Source organism: Euprymna scolopes, chromosome 12 (assembly GCF_053919585.1).
Source record: "Euprymna scolopes isolate OS-2025 chromosome 12, ASM5391958v1, whole genome shotgun sequence".
NCBI classification, from domain to species: domain Eukaryota; kingdom Metazoa; phylum Mollusca; class Cephalopoda; order Sepiida; family Sepiolidae; genus Euprymna; species Euprymna scolopes.
Genome location: NC_136493.1, coordinates 134,960,147 through 134,979,848, shown reverse-complemented (window position 1 = coordinate 134,979,848; position 19,702 = coordinate 134,960,147). Strand labels below are relative to the sequence as shown.

The 19,702-nt window shown below is 34.7% G+C and overlaps 1 protein-coding gene across 1 annotated transcript in view; it reads left to right on the top strand.

Annotated features, from left to right (window-relative positions):
- The window catches only part of LOC145291497 (aminopeptidase NAALADL1-like), a 98,840-nt gene that overhangs the window by 45,794 nt on the left and 33,344 nt on the right, over positions 1–19,702 (top strand). Inside the window, exons 4-5 of the mRNA XM_080137401.1 lie at positions 11,590–11,722; positions 19,215–19,343. Of these exons, the coding sequence (XP_079993527.1) occupies positions 11,590–11,722; positions 19,215–19,343 (262 nt within the window). The remainder of the gene's footprint in view (positions 1–11,589; positions 11,723–19,214; positions 19,344–19,702) is intronic.

The following is a 19,702-nucleotide window of genomic DNA, read 5'->3' as shown; positions in this document are numbered from 1 at the left end:
TATCAAAATTATGTACAATCTTTCTTCTCGTCTGTATGCATAAACTTTTTATCCTTTTCAGATCAAATCAAATTTATCAGCAAAATGCTACAAGCCATGTAAAATTACAGAATATGTGTGCATCTATATCCAGCCTGAACGTTCGCTTAATATGACTCTAAACCTGAATATGATAGGCATCATCACTACTTTTTCTGGTAGGCTGTTCTATGGAACAGAAACAGGGACAGGGAATGCTGGCTTTCTTTAATTGAGATGAAAGTGTCTATGGTATATCTTTTGTTGTGTCCCATAGAGACTACAACTTGGTGCTGGGTTAAAAAAAAAAACTCTTTAAAGGACACATCTAAATTCCTGTTACTAATGTTGTATGCCAGAATCATGTCTTCTCCAGTGACATGCAGTAAATTTTTTCAGCTCAAGTGAAAAAAAAAACAAAAAAACGGCGTCTCAGTGGGCACAGGCCTATAATACATTCCTCTGAATAGGGCACTTTTAAAACAGGAGTAAAAAGGGCAGGTGCTTGGGCACCCCTAGCATGCTCTCTCTGCACGTCCCTGGTCTTCTCACATGCTCTGCTGCTCAATTGAAAGGTAATTATCCAAAAAACCAGCAGCCATGATGCATCTTGTACCATCTTGAAGTGTTTGAATGCTACAGGTTGACTACAGTTTCTGGCAGCTTCTTTTATGGCACAGAAACTCAAACTGAAAATTAAAAAAGAAAATTTCTGATGATTTGGTCAAATCGTTCCATGTACAACTTATCTGAGTTTCTATAAAGCCCTCTCTGCAGAACCGGCCTGATGAAGAGATGATGAGGCATGTTATAGTAGTATATTATAGTTGCTATAGACAATATTAACGGCAAGGATGAGGTTGCCATGCCTACACTCCAGCAAGTACAGGTTGAGGGCTTTCAGGTTTTAGGTTGAATAAAGGTTAAGGACTTTTGTATTAAGGATAATCAAAAAGCAGTATTTGCCAGAACACAAACTGGAAGCTGAATGGAAATACTTCACATTAGAAAACGGTTGAAAAACAATTATATTCAAACGTACAATCTTTTGAATAAAACCCATGAAACAGATAAACCGTCAAGCTTTTTGTTTGTTTCTTTCCATTTTAAATCCATATATTGGATGTTTTTCTCCTTTTATTATCATATTTGCTAGTATATACAATGATACCCTACATCATGTAATGTTTAAATTCAGCTTCGAAATGACTAAAGACTATGTTCAAACTTTGTTGATTGTAAACAATGTATTTTAAAAATGAAAAACATCTTTATTAGAAATTTTGTTTATTTTAAGAAAATTTTTAAAAATATTTGCATGTTTGGAAAGAGAAAAAAAATAACAATAACATAATACTAGGGTTGTTCCAAAAGTAAGGCCTCCTATTTTTTTTAACTCAAAAACTAAAACGTTGGAGAGTTACAAAAATGGAAGTTATACAATTAAAATGGGCGACCTTTTGTGCCCCAGAATTTAATTTTCTTTGCAGTCACTTTTGTCATCCTCTTTTGATAACTCGGCTGTAAAAGTTCAGAGTATGTTTTGTCACTCACATCTCGCCACTCTGAAATCGACAAACCCATCTCCTAATTGTGCTGACATCAACTGCATCAGTTTCATAAACGTTCAACAGCCACCAATGAACATTGATCCTTGTATATTTGCATTTTTTTTTAAAATGACAAGTGCAAACTCTTTTTTTATGGCACTGTGTGCATATATATATATATATATATATATATATATATATATATATATATATATATATGTATAACTACTTCATTTACTCACATAAAATTAATATACGAAAGTATAGATTTATGCGTAAACTTTAAGTATTTACTTCAAAAATGCTCAATACGTAGGTAGAGCTATGTAGTAATTTATAAAATATATATGGCGATTAAGCTACACTGAATATTCGGCGTTTCATCCACTCTAGGATTCGTCAGGCTTATGCGCGAATTCTGTGGTTGTTTCTCGTTTTTATATGGTCCTCTTCTGTTGAGGATTTTATTTAGCCAATCAGCTTTCTAGTATCCACCGTGCCCCTTCCTATCAGCCAATGGGCATGCATTTTATCGAACAAATATATATAAAATCTAGACTCATTATTTCAGTTAAAATAAAAAAGAACTGATGTCAGTATCATATTTACATATAAGACATGACTTTGGTACGTGGTCGAGTATTAGGTGCATCATTTTTTATATTGTGTCTACAAGTTACCCAAAAGGTTCAGGGAATTAACAAACCTAGAGAGGGCTTGAGTCACGCAATGGAGATGGATTCGAGAGTTTTCAGATGATTACTCAATCGGTCTCGAAATAAAATTGAAAATAAGTCATCCTTATATACCAACCCCCATTCTGTATTATCCAATAAATGTTGTACAATTGCGGAATCTAAATTATTGTGGGTAAGGTTGAGGAGAATTTTATTTTTATTACGAAAACCTGAAGGTACATGTTGTCCAATTCTTGTTTCAAAGTGAACGCTGGTTCGCCCGACAGCATCACACTGACATTGGAATTTATATATAATATTGCTAAGTTTAGTGCAAGGCAAACTATTCTTTTTGAAAGAAGAAAATGCAGGTTTCGTATTGTAAATTATCCGAGGTAGAACTGATAGAAAACAATTGTTAATAGTCTGTTTAAGTTGGTTAATGAGAGAGAGGGACGCATTTTTCTCCAACCCATAGCAACTTAAGTTATACAGGACACTTTGCAGGGCCAAAGGTTATATATTTATTAAATTGGTTGATTTTGAATTTAATACATTTATCAATTAAGAATTCTGGGTAGCCATTATCGACGAGAATTTCCTTAATTTTAGTCATTTGAGTATCTAGCCGACAGAGGGAACAAATAATCAAGGCCTTATGTACCAACATATAAATCAACGTGAACTTGGTGGTTTTAGGTGCAAAAGAACACCATTTAGTATATAGACCGATAAAGGTAGGTTTTCTATATATAGAAGTAAGAAAACCCCCTCTGGACGTTTCAATCAGCACCTCGAGAAATAGAAGAGAGTTGTCCTTTTCTATCTCCATAGTAAAAGACAAAGCATGATGTAAAGAATTAAGATGTTTAAAGAATTCTAAAGCCAGATTCTGAGAAATGTATCATCCACATAACGAAAATATAAAGCAGGGGTGTTATGTGGTGATTTGAAAAATTTTAATTCATAAAATCCAACAAAAATATCAGTGAGGATAGGACCTAAGGAGCTACCCATGGAAACCCCATCAATTTGTTGGTACATCACATTGTCGAAACTTAACTCGATGGACTTTGCACAAAGAGAAAGAAGCTCAATAAAATATTTTTCCAGTAAAGAAGGAGGAACAAGTTCACTACGATAAAATGCATCGCAGCAAATAGTAATAGTCTCATCAATAGGCACGTTAGTAAATAAACTGGAATGGATTGGGAATAGTATCTCTAATGATTCTGGAGAAAGTAAACGAATCAGAGATGCAATAAGTAGAATAGAATGTATGGACAGGTGAAAGTAACTCAGTGAGCCATTGAGCAAGGGCATGTTGAGTAGAACCAACCATGGATAAAATCGGTCTATAGGGTATATTATCTTTATGAATTTTAGGGAGGCCATAAAGTCAGGGTCTCAAGGATCCAATGGGTCGTATTTTCTGATAAATCTCTTTGGAGAGATAATTCTTTTTAAATAAGAACTGCAAGCGTTTTTGCAATTTGTTTTCAATATTCAAAGTATTATCACATGAGTCGATCGAGCCGAGTTTAAGAAATTTAGTATATATATATATATATATATATATATATATATATATAGTCATCCACATACAGTACTGTTTCGCAGCTCATGAGTGCGGCTAGACAAGCAACTACCTTAAGCTAGGATCGAAACACGACCGCCCATATGACAGTTGGAGCTTCTAACCATTGCACCATTCGACTGCTGCTATGCAGGCAGTGAATTAACAATGTTTTGACATTGTCCAAATACCTAAGCTCAGTTTGTTTACACAGAGAGCATAGCTTTATACGCTAATGGTAATTTGCTCAACCCAAGATAGGGAGCATTATAGTCATCCACATACAGTACTGTTTCACTGTTTCACAGCTCATCAGTGCGGCTAGACAAGCAACTACCTCAAGCCAGGATCGAAGCCCAACCGCCCATATAACAGTCACACCTTTTAACTGTTGTGCCATTAAATATTTAGAATTTTATATATATATATGTATTAGTGATGGGATGATTTCAAAATTTTTCCTGATTCCGATACAATTTCTGATTCTTTAAAAATTTCTAAATATTTAATTAGAGATCTACTGCTTTTTTAAAAAAAGAAAAATTAAATGACTGTAAATCCTCCTTGTTTAATATCTGCATATATTTTGCAAAACATAAAAAATACATCCAAAATGGAGACGTATATTACAAGAATAGAGCTTTCTAAATAAATTTCTAATTTTAAATAATAATAAAAATAAATAATAATAATAATAATAATAATAATAATAATAATAATAATAATAAAATAAATAATAATAATAATAATGATAATAATAGCAGCAGCAGCAAATAGATTAACACGTTTAGCTAATCACTCTCACAAAATGAAATTCTAATTTTTTTATTTGATGATTACGTGGTGGAAAAACAACAATTATTTTAGACTTTAGTGGGAAAGCAATTTCACATTAATTTAATGTAAAACGAAAATCATTTCCGGAACATTCTAAGATTTTAATTTTATGTAATCGCTCAAAAATCGAAAATCAAACAAAATACTGGTAGAACATAACATTTTCGCTCAATTGCTGACATTTTTTTTATGTGTTTCTACCTATGCTTGCTTAATTTTCATATTGGAGAGGTTATCAAGGGTCTTTGTGTAAGGCTTATGGCAACCATTTTTTTTTTCATTCCAACTTAACAGAGTGGATACTAAGTTTGTTTTTTTTAACTAAGAACACGCTTTAAAATAAGTTTAAACACAAACTTATCCAGTCTTGCCTTTGGGTAACATTCATTTGTTGTTATAATTGATATCTCAACTATAAAATTACTTATGGATTGCATTATCGATCCATTTTCATTAAAAATTCAACACAGAAAGTGCTAGTAATATAGTTTCAGTATATATTTAAAAAGTTAACGGTGTATAACGTGCTATAAATAACCTACAATTAGTAAAACTTTTTTTTTTTTTGCTTTTTACTCTTATGACTTTAAAAGAATTCTGTTTCTTCTTCCACATTTGGTCTTTTTCTAAAAAACACTCTAGAAGTGTAAGCCATGTTTAGTTTCAGAACAGTTTCCGATGGTTCGTTGTTCTACACAAGTCCTGGGAGGTGACTGGTTTGCAGTAGACAGTTTTTGAGTTGGAATTCACAGAGCAAAAGATTCTTCCCGTGTTGACACAATGAAGTAAACATATGCGAAATTGCTACAGAAAGGTTTCATATTTATGGAGCAATTCTGGTTTCTGATTGGTTGGTAGCAGGACGTGAATTAATTTGATTCATCAGTTCCTAGCAGTATCGTTTATAAATAGAATCTGCCGAATGTGCGAGCTCATACCCATTATAGTTCTCCTATGATGGGGTGTGTCTCCTAGTGGCTTCGGCTGCAGGGCGACAGGATAGAAGTACTCATCAAGGATCCATTCTTGACACTCAGCCCGACAGGCACTGGCCTACAAGTCCAAAGAGACCTAGACTTGGCTTTAAATGGAGTGCTACGATTTTGTACCCTTCTCTCACTGCCCCCACTCCTTCCCAACCTGAATCCACTGGTCTACTTCGTTTGGTCATACATTGAGAACATTACCAGCATGACCTCCCACAACACCAAAACTAGCCTGATCGCCACCATCCGCTGAGTATTTGCTGAGCTCTTGCCAGCGCTTGTGGAAAAGGCATGCTCCTAGTTCCGGACCCATATCGTATTGCGGCTGAAGGTGACTACATTGTATAGATGTCAGCTCCACTACATAATTGTTACCTGAATTGATTTTTTCGATAAAAGTTTTAAATAAAGCTGTAGTGTTATTTTCTTTAGGACAACTACCTTGGCATATATATATATATATATATATATATATATAGTAAGTTATATAAATATATATGGCAATTAAGCTACACAGAATATTCCACGTTTCATCCATGCTAGGATTCGTCAGGCTTATATATATATATATATATATATATATATATATATATATATATACGCCAATGTAGTTTACTTGAAGCATTGTTTAGTGTGTATATAAAAGTAATTTATAGAAGGCACTACACTTATGATGAACATGAACTGAAAGAAATAAGACGTATTGATGGTTTTAAAGTTTTTCCCTTTTATTAATGTTACACATCAATTCTTTAGTTTAGATTATCTTGCACATATAAATATTTACACATACGTAGTTATATATATATAGACCTATCTATGCATCTATGCACCTATAAAGTTGAGTTTTTGCGCACTGACATTAATATTAAAAACCTATTTTTTATTCAAAAATTATTAAAATGACCTTAATATACTCAATCATGGGTATGCAAACACTTTATAAAGATTAACTAATTTGCATATTCCTTTGAAAAACGAACTTTCATTAATTAATTATTCACTTTTGTTGGTTTTTTTATTAGATGATTGATTTCATTTCACTATTATGCTCAGTTCTGTTTTTTGCATATTTTCTGCATTGTGCATAATTGCGTAGCATTTAAGATGAAAACATTCTATCACACTCACAGACTTGAAACTTGATATATAAAGAACAAATTCGATTGAGATTTTAGATGGTAAAAATAGCTGTTAAGGGATCAGAATTTAAAAGGAATTGAACTTGGCAGGAGTAAGTTCACTAAACCTGTTACTTCTGCACATGTGCAAATATACATTAATAGTTTAAAGCTGCTTAATTTTTAATGTTTTCTTATCCATCGGTCAGTAGCTCAAACAGTATCGACTAAGGCTAGAACGCTAAATGTTTTGGTATTGATTTTAGCTGATGGCACCTAAATCACTTTTTTTTTTAACTTTTAAAATCATTAATCTATATTGGGTACAATATAATAATCAATAGAGAAATAGCTTTATGATAATAAAAACGAAATCTACATGAATTAAAATATCATAGATAAGCATATTTTACAACTGGGCTATGTCGGGGGGAGGGGGGTGCACTACTATATATTGGGTACAATATAATAATCAATAGAGGATTGGTTCTATATTAATAAATACAAGATCTGCATAAATCAAAATATCATATTTAAGCATATTTTACAACTGGGCAACACTGAGTGATCTGCTAGTGTATATATGTGTGTGTGTGTGTGTGTGTGAACTATAAACAGCCGAAAAACCTTTGTATTCTAATAATTTTTTTCCACAAACTGCTGGCATTGGAATTCCCTCTCTGTTCCCTTTCCCCGACTGTACCAAAATGTAGAAATTTAAACACATTTTAACAAATATCTTGCTGCACAACCCTCTACTTAGAAGATGCCTCCGATAAAATCGATAAATCTGCCTCTTAATCACAGTAGCTCCTTTTGTCTCAATGGCAACATGCCCTCTGCAGAGAAGTGGTGATATAGATCAACAAATAATATTTATTATATATTTACAACTGGGAAAGAATTAATCATTAATTGAAAGTCGCTGTGCAACTAGCCCCGTCTAATATGTCGGCTGGTCTGTAATATGCAAGGGGCATAACTCTACTCAAAATCTCTTTTGAGGCAAGGGAGATAACGAAAAGCAAAGAGTGGCAGAGGAACGGCGGGGTTTCTTGCTAGTTTGTAAGCAAGGAATGCAAAAGACTGTGAAATTAAATCTTAAGATAAGCATTAAATCATTCAAAGCTGAAATGTGATCATATTCAATTTCAATTTATGGTCATACAAGTTGAGACAGGATTCAAGGAACAATTGTATTCTTTTATTTATGATGATTGTTCTCTTAATGACCATAAAACAAGGCCAACCAATGTATCTGCAGTGTATCACAATGAAGATTTATATCTTTCTATAGAAATCGTTATGGATGTTATATACTTATTATACTCGGGCGGGTTGGGTGAACAAGGCATGACTATAATACACTGTTGAGACGAAAGAGACACAATATAATTTAATAACAACAAAAAAATATAGACAATACAGTTATGTTTCAGAATTTTTTTAGATGATGAGTTAAATTATCTTGTCTCTTTTGTCTCAACAGTGTATTATAGTCATGCCTTGAACTCTTTGGACTACTGTTCGCATCTTGGGTAATCGACAATCTCTCAGATAATGGTTTTATTGCTGTCATGCTTTGTTATGGATTTGTTCTTTTCTAGGAGGTCCACTATCCCAGGCTTTACCTTCTCTCTGAAAAAGGTTTCATTTATTGCTGATCGCCTGAGGATGTCGATGGGGCTGCTCAGACATTTTTGTATTAGTGTGTTGACTTTTCAAAACCACACTTAACCTTATGCCTAACATCCTGAAGAAGAGATATACTTATCTTGGGCGTTACACGTTATAGCTGATGTGAGAACGTGTGAATGCTGATCAGTTCTGAGTGACAGTCTTCTGGAGGCTGAAGGTTCAATTCTCAGCAGGGGACGATGATAAGAAAAACAATGATGCATTACTTAAGATTTCTACCCAGTCATGGCTAACAGAACAAAAGCAAGTTTCCCTCATGGATTAAATAAAAGGAGTCCATTTGAAATTTTGTGCAGATTCCCAAGTTTGACAAGACTTGAAAAATGTTTTTTTTTTTTTTTGGAGGAGGTTAGTGTATCATTCTCTTAGTTATTACCATCTCCTTTTTTTGGGAAGGAGGGGGGATTGTGATATGCTAGCAAAAATAAAAGAACAAATTCTTGAGGACATGACATAATGTATTATAGCTTACAAACAAATACCATATCTCAATTAGAGTAAAATGTCTGTTTCATCTATGATCAAAATCTGATGCGGAGAATGTCGCCTCCTCTCTCTCCAATATTTGTAGAATCATGATTAACAGCAATATTTTTCCTCAGAAAATAACAGGTTTTCATAAAATAATTGTTGTCTAATTTCTTTGGTTTTGCTTGGATACATTTAAGCAATGTCCTCGTGTATAAGTTTTATGGCACAATTGTTTACAAAAAATTTATATATTTCTATAGATATTCATAAAATATCAAACATTTGAATCCATATAACGGCAGATGAAGTGCTCTTTAGCCATGGTAGGCAATCGCCTAGAATTACAGTGTGGAACGATAAAATAGTCACCCTAGAAAAGACGACATGATTCCATTTCCGTTTGATGAAAACTAGTTCTCTTTTTTTTTATTACAGACCATCTACCAGTTGGCCAGTTGTGTACAAATCCCAAGAGTAATAGGAGTCTTCTACGATGTCTGAAAGTGACACAAAGTTCAACGGGAGAGATCAGAGATGTGCCACTGTACAACTCATGCTCTCTACCGATCCAAGTTATGACAACAGGACTACTGCCAGCACCCTTAAAATGCAAATTTGAATAGTTTGACATGTGAGGGCACAGCTCAATGAAGTTTCTGGTCATGGTTATGGTCTTTGGTGTGATTTCAAGTGAGAGCCACGTCATGCCACCTCACATCTTTGAAGTCTGCTTGAAAGTCAATACCAAAGTGTACCTGGATGTGCTGAAGATTGGTGACTACTGGCAAACCCTTGGTGTGGCAGCAGGACTCAAGGCTGGCCCACAAGTCCAAAGAGACCCAGGCTTGGCTTCAGAAGTAGTGCTATGATTTTGTACACTTCTGTCACTAAACCCCTCCTCCTTCCCCGACCTGAACATGCTGGACCACTTTGTTTGGTCATATGTCAAGAACATCACCAATATGACCTCCCACAACAACACCAACCTGATCGTCACCATCCACCAGGTATTCGCCAAGCACCCGCTGGCGAATACCTGGTGCATGCTTCCAGTTCCAGACCCATATTGAGGCAGTGATTAAGGCTGAAGGCGGCTACATTGAATAGATATCAGCTCTACTACATAATCATGTTACCTGAATTGATTTTCTCAATAAAAGTTTTCAAATAAAGCTGTAGTGTTGTTTTCTCTAGGGCGAAAAATTTATCGTTCCACCTTGTAGTGTCTGATACAAATACTGGTTCCCATCACTTCACTGAATTAGTGTCAGGAAAACAATACAACGTATAAAATTCTCTTTTTTTTTTACAAAGAAGATACCATTTATCCTCAAGTGGCCTTTGGGCCTTGATAAAGGTTAATGAGTGTATGGTTGCTATCAGTACAACAGCATAGTAATTGTTAGTGGTGGAAATCAGTTATAATTTGATTATTTAAGGGAACAGCTCAACAAGAACTTGTTTACATTGGACTTGAAGACGATTATGTTGTAGTCAGCTGGAAAGCAGGCCCACAGTATAGAGTTCCACAGGCGGTTAGTTATAGGAAAGAAGCTTTGTTCATGGAATCTGCGGTTAGATTTAGGCACAGATAGAGAGTGGGGGAAATTGTTGATAGTGGTTGTAGCGAGACAAGTGTTTTTGTAAATGTTTGGTAAGGGGGGATTGTAGATTGAATATCCGATGAGCATTTGCCATGAAAATAATGATAGAGCAGAGCCACACTTGCAATGTCTCTTCTGTGGGAAAGCGGTTGCAGGGCTGAGAAAAGGGCATCACCTACTAGGTTTTGAAACTAGTTTTGAAGTTTGTCAAGGCAGGATAGGTTGCTACAAGTCAGTACAGTTGGGAAAGCAGAATCCTGGGAGAGAGTTCCAAAGTCTAGCAGTTCTGGGGAAAATACTATTGGTGTAGAAGGCTTTCTTACACCTACGGATCTCTACTGTGAAGGGGTGGGATTTTGCTGGTCAGGTTTGTTCGGGTATTCACGTCGAGGGGGTAAAAGTGCTTGTAGTTCGTCAGAGCATTCACCATGAAAGTACTTGTAGAACAGGCAGAGAGATGCAACATTTCGTCGATAGGACAGAGGCTGAAACCTAGATGACAGTTCAGGACCTATCAGGTTGGCGACTCTCTTTTGAACCCTGTCCAGGAGTGAGAGACAAATGTATCAGCCCAAATGTGACAACAGTACTCCATACATGGGCGAATGGTGGCCTTATAGAGGTACAGAATACTTTCAGGCATAAATAGTTTTCTAGTACTGCAGAAAGAGCCCACCTTCTTCACAGCAGCCTTGGCAATACTCTCAATGTATCTATTTCAATTCACGTTCGCTGTAAACATTAGGCTGAGGAGTTTAAAGGAAGTACTTTCGGGTAATGTGTTCTTGGCCATTGCTATTGGTCATAGAGAAGGTTTCTTGTAATTATTGAAGAAAACAAGCTTAGTCTTGGCAGCATTGAATGTGACCATCCATTTTTGTCCCCATTCCACTACAGATTGGAGGTCATCATCTAGTGTTTCTGCCATTTCCTTAGATCAGTATGTAAAATATATGTTAAAACGATAATGATGATGATGATGAAACGTATGTACCATAGTAAGTTTTAATAGTTAATTTTTTTTAAAACTAAATTTTAACTCTATTCTCAGATTATTAACGCTCAGCAAGAAGGTGTACGTGGCATTCTCCTTTATTCGGATCTTGATGGAAATACCAACCAGTCAACGACGGATGAATCTCAGAATAATCCTGACACTTTTTTCATCTTCCCTTACACAAAAGGTTTGTGACTATCATCTTTCTTTACTTCCGTTATTGGAGCAATTTTTATCCTCTGCCCCCAAAATCAACAGAGATCATTAGACCATTCCTGTAATCCCTATTGATTGAAGTATAGTGCTTTGCCTTCTCTCTTTGAGAAGGGGTTGATTTATTGCTAAACGCCTGAGGCGCCCTCACCGGAAAATGCTGACGGGGCTGCCCAGGCACTTTTTGCAAGTCAGAGTGTCCATCCTCGGGAGCGCTGACTTCTCAATCCAACTTTCTGACCCTGGTGTCACAGTTCTTGCAGTGGGAGAGAACTAAATACTCCTTTATGAGATTACAATCTTTGAATGGTTTCATCTACATATGAATAGAAGTTATGTTTGTCTAGATATCTATCACTTTGTCTGGATTTGTCTGCAAGCAACTTTTATGCTAGTTGACCTAAGAAGTGTCTATGTGTCTGTGCATGTCTTTGTGTGTGTGTGTGTGTGTGTGTGTGTGTGTGTGTGTGTGTGTGTGTGTGTGTGTGTGTGTGTGTAAAAGACAGAGAAAAATAAAACAAAGCAAAAAGCGAACCCCTAAAATTTGGAAGAAGAGGAAAACGAATGACAAGTGCCAATTCCAGTACAGCAAATCGGATATTCAACTTCAACATTACATCATATTTTCAAAGTTGAGTGAATGAGTATTGAATGAGTATTAAATGAGTATTATAGTCTGAACAGTATACACTCTCCATCAGAAATTATTTGAGTGTTAGTGTTTGTTATTGATTTAGATATAGTACTGAAATATTCATATAAAAAAATCAGAGAATTACATCAGCAATTTGATTTTTAATATATCATTTATATTATCATTTCTGATGACCTAAAAATTATTGACTTTTTATTATAGAGAGGAGGGTTTCTTTCCGAATTCATTTCACGTGGTTGGACAAGTCTAAGGTGGTTATCTAACTTGTTATTTGCTTTCTTGCTTCTTCTCATCACTTGAAATGGACTAGAAAAATGTGTGTGTTTTACTAGTTAAGTTTTGCATGACAGAATGGAAGTAAATATATATATATATATATATATATATATATATATATATATATATATATATATATATCAAAAATGGTAATTAGTAAAATCCTGAAGAAAGTGCTCAGTACTATTGCAGAGCAAATATATATTTTTATTGCCATTTTATCTGTTTAGTTACACATGTTTCAATTACCGAATTGTCTCGACGATCCAATAACTTCATCAGACTTTACAGAAAAGATGTATAACTAAGCAGATAAAACGGTAATAATATATATATATATATATATATATATATATATATATGATTAAAAAACCCAAGTCGGAGAATGCTTACAAAAAGCTTTATTTTAATGAGAACTATGCATGGACAAGTCCAAGTCACTACGAGTACTGGAGTTGATTTAACGAAAGAAAGAAATAAAGAAAACACAAGGGAAGTTACTCACTTCAGGCAAGCATAAGCAGAAGTTACAGAATTCTTTTTTTCAGTACAATATATTTACATATATATATATATATATATATATATATATATATATATATATATATATATATATACACAAATAAATATACATTGCTCTTTATTATAGAAGGAGGATAATACTAATACCATTATCTGTTTCTACATTACCTCTACTCTATAATTCCATCACCTTCCTCTTCCCCAAAATATCTTCGTTTTTTTTTTTACATGGCCATCACCACTTATCAAAGTCTTGAGGCCACTCGAGGATAAGGGTTAAAGAGTGTACAGTAGAAATTGGACAATATAGTAATTGTTAGTAATGGAAATTTGGTGAATTTGTTAACTTATATAGAATGGCTCATCAAAAACTTGTTTATGTTAGACTTGAAGAAAACCATATTGTAATCAGCTGGAAAGCAGGAAAACGGAAAAAAATTCCATAGGCGTGTAGTTCTAATAAAGGAGCTTTGCTCATGGAATCTACGTTTAGGTTTAGGCATAGATAAAGAGTGGGGGAAATTATTGATAGTGATTTCTGCTAGAAATTGATATTTTCCATGCTAATGAATGCAAAAGTTTTTTTTTCATTCATCATATCTATATTGTCATTAAACGGTTCACTGTTATTTAAATCAACACTAAAACATAGTACTATGATTATAGTAGAGACCAAAGATCTAAACACAGCTCTATGTATGCCTAATTTGCATACCTATTTTTAAACAATTTATAATAAACCAACCTTCAGTATTATTCATTTGTAATTTTATTATCCTATCTTGCCTATATGTGTGTAATAGTTTTGTCGTTATAAACAGTAATTAATTAAAGTGATTTTATAAAAATGGATAAAATTGCCAAAATCTTTCTTAAAATGTTATGTTCATTATTTTTCAAAGGGGGGGGGTAATTTAGACTATTAGCTTTTAAAATTATAATACATTTCTATTAAAGACTAGCTGGATGCCGGGCGTTGCTCTTAAACATAATGTTTTAATTTATGCAGATTGCATATGTATTATAATAGAATCAATTCTCTACGAGGAATAATTTTGCAAAAAAAAATTAAAAATTAAAAAGTAATAATAATAATGTCATTCACCAAATTTTGTCTGTGTTTGTTTACAATATTATGTCTGCTATGATATGACGTAATAAATAAATGTCCTGAAGAAGTCACTTCTGATTAAATGTTTAGTTTTAAAATATGCAAACAAAGAAATGATTTGCAGCAATTTTAAATGGTACATCTTCTTTTATCATGAATTGAATTCATTAATAAGAAAAAATTAAAATAAAATGGTCAGGTACACCTGGGCTTAAACAGGGGATCTGTAGTCAAATGAGTTATATCTCCAGATGGCAATGCATCTGTTTGTTTGTTTTTTAAGAAGAAATGATTTGCTGAGATTTTATTATCTCCTTTAGCCGGTGTAACATAAAACATTTCTCTGTAAAAATTATTCTTTCTTATCTATAAGAAAGAAAGACTATTTTTAAGATTGGATTTTTTTTTTTGATTTTCGATACTTATCGGATGAATTTTTGTACAAAACATATCTAAGAACACTACCAGACATATAAATTAGCTTTGTGTGAAATTTGTAGAAGATAAGTTCAACCATTTCGGAAGCCATGACGAAGAAAATCGCACGCACACACACACACACACATACATAAAATGACTTTTATATAATAGTAGAGATAGAGATATGTACTGCAAGTTATACAAAAGAGAAAAAAAAAGATATTTAGCATTTTTTTTTTTTTTTTTTACACAGTGATCACCACTTATCAAGGTCCGGAAGCCACTCAGGGATAAGGGTTATTGCAAGTACATTACGTTAGTGTGGAGATTTGATGAAGTGTTTACTTAAGGGGCGGTTCATTAGGAATTTGTTAACATTGGACTTGAAGACATCCAGGTTGTAGTCCGGTGGGAAGCAGGCAGACGGAACAGAGTTCCACAGGAGTGCAGTTCTAAGAAAGAAGCTTTGTTCATGGAATCCGCGTTTTGATTTAGGCACAGATATAGAGTGGGGGAAATTTTTCACAGTGGATTCAGCGAGACGGGTGTTTTTCGTGAAAGATTGGCGAGGGGGGACCAGAGATTGGATTTCAGACGAGCACCTGCCATGGAAATAACGATAAAACAAGGATAGGCTCGCAATGTCTCTTCTGTGGGAGAGAGGTTGCAGGGTAGAGAAAAGGGCATCCCCCACTAAGCCACGAAGTCTATTTTGTACTCTGTCAAGGCAGGATAGGCTGTTTTTAGCAGCTCCTGCCCAGATATGGCAACAGTATTCCATCCTTAGACGTACTTGGCTTTTATATAGATAGAGAATTGCATCAGTAGTGAGATATATTCTGGAGCGGTAGAAGGATCCCACCATCTTTCCAGTGACCTTGGCAACAGACTTGATGTACGTGTTCCATTTCAGATCAGGAGTAAAGGTCAAACCCAGAAGCTTGTCAAAACACGGGGCCTCACCCAGACGAGAGCCATCCATCACAATTGATGCCAGATGGGGATCAGAGCGTTGATGATGTAAGGATAGGAGTTTGGTTTTGGATGCATTAAAGGTAACCAGCCACATCTTCCCCCACTGAACCACGCGCTCGAGATCAGAGGAGAGAGAATCAGAGAGAACTTTGTCATTAGATTAATAGCTGCTTGATGGTGGGTAGTTTTTTTGCTCATCTATCTATATATCTATAAAAGTGAAAGTGTCTGTCTGTGTGTCTGTGTACATTTTCCTGCTAAATAACTCTGTCAATTTTCGGTCTACAGATTCGAGATTTGGCATAAGGGCTATTGAGATTTGGAAAAAAAATTTTAATCGGTTTCTGGCCAGAAATGTGGCTGTCAAGAGGTCAAAGTTCATCGATTTGACCTTTGAGAACTCTACCAAACTCCTCCACCAATTTTGGGTCTAAACACTTGAAATTTTAGATATAGATTACAGGGATCTAACTTTATAATTCTATTGGATCCCAAAACAATAAATGCTAAGGGGTCAAAATTGGGGTCAAAGTTAAAAAAAAATTGACATCTGCGGTGTCTACCAACTTTTCTCTATGGTAGTTAAGGAAGACTATTATATAGAAAGGCATTACTGTACATATTCACATTTTTTAATATATACATAGGCACGTAAAGTAATGAACAGTATATAGGGCCCGACAAAGCCGGGCGGAACTGCTAGTCTATCTATTATATCTATAAAAGTGAACGTGTCTGTGTATCTGTCTGTCTGTCTGTGTACATTTCCCTACGCAATAACTCTGTCAATTTGATATACAGGGTACTGAGATTTGGGAAAAGTGATATGATCGATTTTCGGCCAGACATTTGGCGATTAAGGGGTCAAAGTTCAACGATTTGACATTTGAGAACTCTACCAAACTCATCCTACAATTTGGGGTCTAAACACTTGAAATTTTAGATATAGGTTCCTTGGACATGGATATAACTTAATAACTGGATTTGAGCCCAAAACAATAAATTTTAAGGGGTCATAATAGGGGTCAAAGTTAAAAAAATTGACCGCTTTTTTTTTTTTTTTGCTCAACATACACCTCCAAATACCCAGGCAACGCCGGGCACCCATGCTAATATATCTATAAAAGTGAAAATGTCTGCCTGTCTGTCTGTGTACATTTCCCTACCAAATAACTCAATTTCCAGTCTAGAGACTTGAGATTTGACATAAGAAGTATTGAGATTTGGGAAAATCTTTGTGATCCGTTTTCGGCCAGAAATTTGGCTGTTAAGGGGTCAAAGTTCAACGATTTGACTTTTGAGAACTCTACCAAACTGCTCCGACAATTTTGAGGCTAAACACTTGAAATTTTAGATATAGGTTCCTTGGACATGGATCTAACTTAATAATTTGATGTGAGCCCCAAACAATAAATGTTAAGTAGTCATAATAGGGGTCAAAGTTAAAAAAAATTTGACCTCTGCGGTCTCTACCAAATTATTCAGACAATTTCTGGTCTAAACATTTGAAATTTTACATAATGGGTATTCAGAGATAGGGCAAGTTTTTTCATCGGTTTGTGTGGAAAATATTTAGTTACCAATATACAAATGTATCTCTGTATGTATGTATGTATGTTTGCATGTCTGCCTAAAACTTTTGACAGAGGCGACGGATTTTATGAAGATAAGTATTGTTTTGAAGATCGACCTTTCATACGACAAATATTGAAAAATTGGCTAAAAACATTAACATCTTCAACTAGGCACTTTTCTACAGGGCGGGGGGTCGCTTTGTTCACTGATATTTTTGAAAGATATCCTCTCCTTTCGATTGTCTAGCCTTAATGTAAGCATAAGTTACTACAGGTTTGCCGGTGTTCGTAACCGCAAAGACATCAGGTTTTTTCCCTGTTCTTTTCCTCCTTCGCGGTACGGATTCGAGCCTGCCTTCCTATTTTTTTTTTGCTCAACATACACATCCAAACACTCGGGCAACGCTGGGCTGAAATGCTAGTATATCTGTAAAGTGAACGTGTCTGTGTAGCTGTCCGTCTGTCCGTCTGTGTGTCTGTGTGTGTACATTTCCCTATGTAATAACTCTGTCAATTTTTAGTCTACAGACTTAAAATTTGATATACAGGGTACTGAGATTTAGGAAAATCTATGTGATCAGTTTTCAGCTAGAAATTTGGCTGTTAAAGGGTCAAAGTTCAACGATTTGACATTTGAGAACTCTACCAAACTCCTCTGATAATTTTGGGTCTAAACACTTGAAATTTTAGATATAGGTTCCTTGGACATGGATATAACTTAATAACTGGATTTGAGCCCAAAACAATAAATTTTAAGGGGTCATAATAGGGGTCAAAGTTAAAAAAAATTGACTGCTTTTTTTTTTTTCTTTTTCTTTTTTTTTTGCTCAACATACACCTTCAAATACCTGGGCAACGCCGGGCACCCATGCTAGTATATCTATAAAAGTGAAAATGTCTGCCTGTCTGTCTGTGTACATTTCCCTACCAAATAACTCAATTTTCAGTCTAAAGACTTGAGATTTGACATAAGAAGTATTGAGATTTGGGAAAATCTTTGTGATCCGTTTTCGGCCAGAAATTTGGCTGTTAAGGGGTCAAAGTTCAACGATTTGACTTTTGAAAACTCTACCAAACTCTTTCGCTAATTTGGGGTCCAAACACTTGAAATTTTAAATGTAGGTTATTTGGACATGGATCAAACTTTATAATTTGATTTGAGCCCAAAACATTAAATGTTAATGGGGTCAAAATTAGAGTCAAATTTTTTTCAAATTTGACCTCTGCGGTTTCTAGCAAATTACTCAGCCAATTTCTGGTCTAAACATTTGAAATTTTGCATAAAGTATATTCAGAGATAGAGCAAGCTTTTTAATTGGTTTTGGTCGAAAATTTGAGCTGCCAAGGGGTCAAAGTCAAAAAGATTTGATCTTTGCGGTGTCTTTTTTGTTTAAGATTTAATCAATTTACACATAAAGTTATCGTCTATTTCCCTAGCATTCTGATTGGCTTAGCTTTTTAAAATCTTCCGCCTGTTATGTAAACGGCTAGAAGATGCCAAACAAAAGTTGGTTTTGTCTAGTCCAAAAACTATGTCAGTATGAAAACAAATAGATGTTGTGTCTGCATTTAAGCATTTTCTATGTTTATTTTGCTACTTGGGCGTAATAGACTACTATTGGAATCACAGAGGACTGTGGGGAGTTGAGCAGTGAGATATCTATTTACATTACATTTAAACTTCTCTGGCTTAGTACAATCAGGGAAACAGGAAACAAGGAGGGAATTCCAAAGTCTATCAGTTTGAGGAAAAAATCTATTAGAGTAAAAGGCTTTCTAGGGACCTCATTATTGCAGGGGTATGTTTAAAAAAATGTTTGAATTCAAATAAAATATGAGCGCTCTGAAAGGATCAATTTGTCTTTTAGAATTTGTTATTATTTCCTTTGATTATTTGTTTTTTATTTCAAAATGTTATTTATTTATTTTTTAGGTCATCTTCATGAGAAATTTGACTCAATCTCAAATAACAAACCCATACCATATGTCTACAACATCTCCTCATCTTTGGCAAATCGGATACTTTCTATTCTGGAAGAAACAATACCAAAGAACCATTCAGGTGGGTTTGAAGATAAAGTCTTGCTTCCAGAGGTGATCCCTATTCTTTTTTTTTTTTTTTGTTTTTGGAGGGGTTGTACATTGAAGAAATATATGCAGGAAAGTGGAATGTTAAAAAATCAAATTGAGAATGGGGGGTATGTTACAGAAATAATTTGAGAGGCTATGCACGCTATGCATAAAAAACATCAAAAAACATTTTGGGAGAGAGAATGTTAAAGACACATTTTGAGTGGAAGAGGGATGTTAAAGAAATATTTTTTAGGAGATAGTTATGTTAAAAAAACATCGTTTTTTTGAGGGGGGCGGGGGGGGTATATGTTTAATAAACATTTTAAAAGGGAGGGAGAATGTATGTTA